This window comes from Phascolarctos cinereus, unplaced genomic scaffold (genome assembly GCF_003287225.1).
Source record: "Phascolarctos cinereus isolate Bilbo 61053 unplaced genomic scaffold, phaCin_HiC Scaffold_726;HRSCAF=1367, whole genome shotgun sequence".
NCBI classification, from domain to species: domain Eukaryota; kingdom Metazoa; phylum Chordata; class Mammalia; order Diprotodontia; family Phascolarctidae; genus Phascolarctos; species Phascolarctos cinereus.
The window spans coordinates 423,840,556-423,848,649 of NW_027556098.1; the positions used below are offsets into that span (position 1 = coordinate 423,840,556).

The 8,094-nt window shown below is 36.4% G+C and overlaps 1 protein-coding gene across 1 annotated transcript; it reads left to right on the forward strand.

The window, feature by feature from the left end:
- Positions 1 to 1,749: 1,749 nt before the first annotated feature.
- LOC110197815 (vomeronasal type-1 receptor 4-like) lies at positions 1,750 to 2,781 on the forward strand. The gene has a single exon (XM_020971861.1). It carries the CDS (start codon positions 1,750 to 1,752, stop codon positions 2,779 to 2,781), a length of 1,032 nt encoding a protein of 343 aa, XP_020827520.1.
- The last annotated feature ends 5,313 nt before the right edge of the window (positions 2,782 to 8,094 follow it).

Below are 8,094 nucleotides of genomic sequence, written 5' to 3' on the forward strand. Positions count from 1 at the left end.
ATCTCCAGAAAAAGAACTGATATTGACTGAATACAGACTGAAGCATGCTATTTTCACTTTCTTTTTTCTTTTATTTGAGTCTATTTGTACAAAATGACTAATATAGAAATATTTTACTTAATGGCACATGTGTAACCTATATCTAATTGCTTATTGTCTCAGGGAGGGGAGAGGAGAAGGAGAGAGTGAGGGATAGGTTTTGGAACTCAAAACTTTAAATTAAAATTTTTTTTAAAAATTTGGAGGAAAGGGTTTCCAGGGTAAGAAGGATACAGGAGCTAAGATAAGAAGGCAGCTGAGGCATGGTAGTGAAATCAAGATAATCAGAAGCAGAGCTAAGACAATGAAGGATGGCCAGCCAGAGCCTTTCCTCAAGGTGAAGTTTCCAAGAAGAAGTCACAAATGGGAAAAGGAAGCCATAGAAGGGAAGGGAATCTCTATTTTAAGAAAGTCACAAGAACTAACTGAACTTCTAGAGCAGGAAGGGAGCTGATAGATAGTGGTGAGTTCCAGAAAGTTAAAACCACATCAGGAAAATAACCTTTGTTATGGCTACCTTGGGCCTTCTTCAAAAAGGTTCCAGGAAAAACTCACTGATATATAGATTAGGGCCAAAGAGTAGAAAAGCCAGCAAATGAAAGTCAATGAGCAACTTTGATATAAATGGAGATTATATGAAAGAGAATAATATGAAATAAGATGGGAAAGTGAGTTAGGAACTTGGTTATGGAGATATTTGGAGACCAAAGAGAGATGATTAACTTTTGTTCTATAGTCAACAAGAAAGAATTGAAGATTTTTGAGCAGGGAAGTAATGTTGTCATATCAATACATTAGGGATATTAAGGGGACAGTTTTGATGGAGGATGGTTTGGGGAGAGAAGAGACTTACAGCAGGGAGTTCTATTAGAAATGCTACCCCCTACTAACACAGATGATGGATTCAGAATGCAGAATGAGACACATATTTTTGGATATGGCTAGTATCTGAATTCATTTTACTTAACTATGCATATTTGGTACAAGGAGGTTGTGCTTTTTTCCAGATGTAAGGGAATAGGAGGAAGAGAAAAATATTAATAAAACTATTGAGAAAAAACTATTTCAATATCCTACATGAATCCTGCAGATTAGGATCAATGGTTAGGAGAATGAGAAGATGAAAAATGCGAAAGTTCTACCTCTCTTCCTTCCTCTTCTCTTTCTCATATACTTACATACATACATAATATTCATTAATCTATCCATCCATTGTGTTAAATGAAGCCATTAGCATCTACTGAGTACCAATTATTTCTGATAGTTGCTTCAGGGGGAATATGAAATGAAAATCATTGAAATCTAGAAGACTGCATTCTAAAGCATTCCCACAGAAAAGACAATACATTCAAATATACACACACAAACCAAACCTGGCAGTGTTAGAGACTGGACCACCCTTTGAACTCTGATTCAATGGGATTGTACTTACAGGCATGATTACTTGAATATTTCATGAACTGTTAGAGTCTAAGAAAGAGCAATCAACATCAAATGCTTAATACCAAACTGTGCCTTCCACAACTGTAGATTCAGGGCTGTATCCAAGTGTCAGTGTAGAGAACTGTAAATACCACAAGGAGACAGCCTCAGCAGGATCTGCTAACTGGGACTGAGGAGGTAATGCTCGATCACAAATATCATCAACTTCTGTTTTTCTCTAGATACTCTGACTTTGATGACAGTTCTTCTCACTAAAATACCACTATCATGAAATCCGAAGACATAATCCTGAGTATTGCCTTCTTCTCCCAGACAGGAATTGGAGTTCTAGGGAATTCCTTCCTCATTTGTCTCTTCATCTTTATGGTTCTCAGTGGACATAGGATGAGACTTGTAGACACTATTGTCACTCAGCTGGCCTTGGCCAACTGCTTGGCGCTTCTCCTAAAGGGCATCCCTCAGACAGTGATAGTTTTGGGTCTGATGAATTTCCTGGATGAAACTGGTTGTAAAATTGTATTTTACCTTCACAGAACAGCTCGGAATCTTTCCCTCAACATGACTTGCCTCCTGAGTGCCTTTCAGGCCACAACTATCAGCCCCAGTAACTCCAATTTGGCAGAACTTAAAGCCAGAGCCCCAAAATACCTCATTTTCTCCACTCTCTTCTGTTGGACTTTCCAGTTGCTTTTTAATGTCTTTTTTCTTTGGGGAATTAAGGGACCAAAGTTCACCAGAAACAGGACTGAGATACAACATTATGGATACTGTTCTAATGTAGTTCCTTCTGGATTTTATGCCTCCTTATTTGCAACCATTCTCTCTTTTCCCGATGTTGTATGTTTGGGACTCATGGTCTCTGCCAGTGGCTACATGGTGATTCTTCTGTTTAGGCATCACAAGCAAGCCCAGCAAATTCACATTACCTGCCTCTCTCCTCGAGCCTCCCCTGAGACCAGGGCCACCAAAACTATCCTACTGCTAGTGAGCATCTTTCTCACCTCTTACTCACTCAATTGCATTTTGACCGCACATATGACTTTTGTAAAGTTCCCATCAGGACTGATGCATACTTCTGCCTTCCTGAACTCAAGCTACCCAGCTGCTAGCCCTTATGTGCTGATCAGAAGTAACTCACAAATTTCTAGGTATCTCTATGCTCTTTGTGGAAGGAAAATTCCACATTTTGACACTAATAGCAAATTAATATCCCCTACCCGGTGCGACTGCAAGAAAGCTGCCATCAGAGTGAAGGAATTCCTACATCAAATGAAACCTGAATGTATCCCTAAATATTAGGCCAGCCTTCCATTTCCTAGAAGGGAGGCTAGGTGGCACATAAAGTGTCAAGCCTGAAGTCAGGAAGACTACTCTTCCTGAGTTCAAATCTGGCCTCATACACTTACTAGGTGTGTGACTCTAGGCAAGTCACTTAACCCCATTTGCCTCAGTTTCCTCATCTGTAAAATGAGCTGGAGAAGGAAATAGTCAACCACTCCAGTATCTATTCCAAGAAACTCCAAATAAGGTAGGTCACAAAGAGTAAAACAAAACTGAAACAACTGAACAATAACCATGTCATAGAAGCAAAGCTAGGTTGTGTGTATTGATAATGGCATCAGAGAGTGAACTCAGAATGGTAAGCCTTAGGGATATAAATCCTCATGATTTCCATAAAATCAAAGTATAACACTGGCCACCCTGACCCCTAGTGCCTGAAGGTCAGGTGTTTTACATCATAACCATCCCCCAGGGTTCTTCAGTACTCTTGCTGGTGTTTCAGGTGTCAAGGCCTTTTACCATTGGCTCCATAACCCAGTGATGTCACTCCCTCAATTGTGGGGGTTAGTCCCCTGTAGTCCAGTTCCATTTAGCCACTAATAGAGTCACTTCTTGAAAGGAATATGTCCTTCAAGGTATAATCACAAATGTATAAACTTATTCCTCAACACATGAGAGGCTTAATCTCCTCCCGCTTCCCTATACTACCTCAGTCTCTCAGGAGATGAAGGGGATTAGGTTCACAGTTAAGCTCAATTCCTATAGATCACAGTCCCAAGTAGTATAGGTATGTTTAAATGCAAAAGAATGATATGAATAGTATAATAAAAGAATAATAATATACAATAATAAATGCTAATTAGAACAACCTTGAAATATCATTTTATACTTATAAGATTGGCTAAAATGATTGAAGGGTAAGCAACAAATGTTGGAGAGGATGTGGAAAAATTGGGACACTAATTCATTGTTGGTGGAATTGTGAACTGATCCAACCATTTTGGAAAGCAATCTGGAATTATGCCCAAAGAGTTATTAAACCACCTATACCCTTTGACCCAGCAATACCACTACTAGGTCTATTTCCAAAGATGATTAAGGAAAAGGTGAAAGAACCTGTATATCCTAAAATATTTATAGCCGCTTTGTGGTGACAAAGAACTAGAAATTGAGGAGATGCCCATCAATTGGGGAATGGCTGAACAAGTTGTGGTATATGATTGTGATGGAATACTACCGTACTATAACAAGCGATTAGCTTCATGATTTTAGAAAAATGTGGATAGACTTGCAGGAAATAATTAAGAGCAAAATAAGCAGAACCAAGAGAACATTGTATACTGTGCTATTAATATTGTTTTAAGGACTACTTTGAGCAAATAAGTCATTTTTACTATTATAAATACCCAAATTAACTACAAAGGATGTATAAAGGAAGACACTATCTGTATCCAGAGAAAGAACTAACAAATAAACATTTGTATAGAGTAATTTTTTATATATGTGGTATATATGTACACATATTTGTGTCTAATGGTAGCCATCTCTAAGGCAAGTGGGAGGGAAGAAAAATAAAGAAATTTACATTATAACCTTACTATATATTTAAAAGGAATAGCAAGTTGTACATAGTAGATTTGCAATTTCATTAGCAATCATCTTTTTTACTATATTATGTTATGAAAATCCTTGTTTTATTCCATTATTAAAAATAAAATTAAAAAAATGCCTTCTTAAAAGAATATTAACTTTACTCACAGTCACAACTTAGTGATTCTAGATTTCTCACATTAATTTTAATAACAGTACTTCCTTAGAACTCAGTAACACAGAATATGTCAATATACCAATATTTATACAGAATTCAATAACATTAAAAGTATCAATATTTAGACAGTCAAGCAGTCAATAAATGATCACACTAATGGAATTGACTTATGAGGGAACATACACGGGGGGATATCTACTGTATATTTACAATTCAAAATGAAAAAAAATTTTGGCAAATTTCTCTAGAATCTTGAGATTTAGAATATATAATGAAAAGTCCTAATCAGAGAATCTCTCTAGTGATCCCCCAAAATTCAAAGAACCTAATTTTAACCCTGAGAAGGCCAAATTTCTGTACTTACTACCCTGGCCCCCACTGCTTGAAAACCATGATTGTTACATCTCACCCCTTCCCCAAAGTTTTCTAGCAACCCTAAGGTGCATGAAGGGGTCTAGCCTCCTTACCAATGGTTCCAGGCCCACACAGGGTGTTTCTGTGAATCCTCTGCACACTAGTTCCACTTAGCCACTTACAGGAGGATTAGCTTTTTATACAGAAACATTTACTTCAAAAGGTATAATCACAAATATACAAACTTACTCCCCCCCTCAACATAAGCCTCTCAAAATATTTTCATAATAAAGAGCTTTTACTGTGCCAGAGACATCCAAGGCACAAAATCAGAAGAGGTGAATAACTCTAAGACCTTAATGATCAAAATCTCAAAGGCAAACACAAGCTGGCCATTAAGGCAACTACAAATCCTAGAATTGAAGCAAGATCCTTTTTAAAGGGTTTTCAATGATGTTATAAGTGAAATAAGAGCTCTAGAGAAAAATTTCAAAAAAAAATGAGAACATTGGAAGAAAGTCTTAGAGGGAGAATTTATAGCTCAGCACAAAAGGGACAGAAACTTATGCAGGTAACAGACACCTTAACAATTAGAAACTACCAAATACATGTTAATAACAGCATTGAACAATAAGAAATATTGAAACAAAGTCAAAAGACTAAAAAAATGACAAAATGCAAGGTATCTCACATGAAAAACAGATGACTTGGAAAACTGCTCAAGGAGAGATCACCTAACCATTGATCTGAGCATCTAAAATCCATGACAACAAGAAGTGCCTAGATACCATATTTCAAGAAATCATGAAAGAAAACTACCCAGACTCATTAGAATCAGAGGGCAGAGAGAAAATAGAAGAAACCCATTGGTCACTTCCTGAAAGAAACCCCAAAATTAAAATGGAATATCATAACCAAAATCTAGATTTCAAAGAAAAAAATATGGCAATCAGCAAGAAAGAATGAGTTTATGTACAGAGGAGCCACAGTCAGAAAGATCCAAGATTTAGTAGCTGCTACTATAAAGGAATGAACTTGTAATATTACATTCCAAAAAGAAAAAGTAAAGGCTTACTCCTCAAAATGAATTTAATACTAATGGGGGGATTTGCTTAATGAAATAGAAGACTTCCAAACATTCCTGATGAAAAGAGCAGAGCTGAGTAGAAACTTTTAAAAGCAAGTATGAGAGCCAAGAGAAACATAAAAAGATAAATATTAGTGTGTCCTGGGCTTGTCTGGGCAGGCCTATTTCATCTAAAATGGAGGTACCCTTGAGTGTCTTTTGCAGCATGTCCCAATTGCTTAACATGGAGCCCTCTGCGCCCTCTACCATGTGGGGAAGGGTAGCATTCATTGATTGGCTACCTGTATATTTAAAAGTGATGAGACTGAGGCATCCTCTCTTTTCTACCACTCTCTCTGCAGCTTTTTCAGCTGCTCTTTCTTCAGAGGATGAAGATCCTAGTTCACTCACATTGTGGGAGCCATGAACTACACTGGTGAGAGGGTAGGACTCCTTTTTCCTGCTTTCTCTTTTATCCTGGCTCCAAGAAAATGGATAGGGAAGGCCATTTGTTTCTTTTTTGTGTTGCTTGTCCCCTACAGTTTCAGGTGACAGAAGTGATCCTTACAGGGCATGGAACTTGGAACCATGGTGATCTTGGAACTAGGATTCCAAAAAGAATGGTGAAGTCAGCCCATCCAGCAGAGAAGCCCCACAAAACCAGGGTGCCTGGGACTCAAGAACCAAGCAAAGTTATGGGCCTAATTCCCTTTTCCTCCCCAGAGAGCTGGTCTTGCTGGTGCAAGAAGAAGGGAGAGGATTATGTCTCCCACATGTTGTCAGTGTCAATTTGTATAATTGTAATTATACCTTTTGAAGTAAATTGTTGTTATTGTTCAGTCATTTCAGTCACATCCAACTTTTTGTGACCTCATTTGGTGTTTTCTTGCAAAGATATTGGAGTATCTTTGGCAGATACAAGAGTATTTGCCATTTCCTTCTCCAGCTCATTTTACAGATGAGGAAACAGGGTTGTGATTTTTCCAGGGTTACTCAGTGTCTGGGGACAGATTTGAACTCAGGAAGATGAGTCTTTGTGACAGCAGGTCCAGCAGTCTATCCACCACACTACCTAGCTGTCACTCAGACAACCAAATCTGAATTCAAAACTCAGAATAATATCAAATTACAATCACAAGAGACTTTTACGTCACATAGCAAGTTTCACTAATCACAGCTTAGGGCTAGGTATAGTTATCATTTTCTCTCATATTGTTGAAATAATAGTAAGTTAACAATAAAAAGTTTACCAAGTCTTTCCAAAATAGTCATTTAACATTAAAAAAAATCATTCAACATCCTTTCCTCTTTTATCCTAGTTAAAACTCATCCTGCTATTAAAAAATCAATCAAAAATTGAGAAAATAATCACATTCTAGAATTCCACATTATTGAATTCTTAAATAACTAGGCATAAGGTTTTTTAATGAAATATATAAAATATGAGTTAATTTGATTAAAGAATGAAAAGGTAAACCAAATTACCAGTATCAAAATTGAAAAGGAGAATTTACAGCAAACAAAGAAGAAATCAAGGAAATTATTTGAAACTATTTTGCCCAACAACATACCAATATAAAGGACAAATTAAATGAAAAAGATAAATAGTTACAAATATATAAAGTAACCAGTTTAACAAAAAGAAATAGAGAATTTAAACAACCCAAAATAATTTGAACCAGCTATAAATGAATGCACAAAGGGAGAAAAAACCTTGGGACTAGGTAAATTTAAAAACAAATTATATTAAACACTCAAGGAAAAATGAATTACAATGTTTATATGCTTTTTTTCAAAAACAGGGAAAGATGGGGTCCTGCCAAACTCCATCTATTATACAAATGTGATCTTGGTACCTAAACCAAGGAGGGTCAAAACAGAGAAAGAAAACTATAGGTCAATATCCTTAATGAACATTGACATACAAAATTTAAATGAAATATTAGAAAAGAGGCTATTGCCACATATAAGAAAGAGTGTACACTATGACCATGTTGGATTTATACCAGGAATGTAGGTTCAATCATATGAAAATTATATTTTAATATATAAGCAATATTAATAATATGAAGAAGGAAAATCATATTATTATTTTAGTAAGTAGAGAAAATATTTTAATTCCAATACCCATTTCTGTTTTTAA

What these genes read in the sequence shown, in the direction of transcription:
- LOC110197815 (XM_020971861.1), top strand. Translation starts at nt 1,750, where the DNA reads ATGAAATCCGAAGACATAATCCTGAGTATTGCCTTCTTCTCCCAGACA.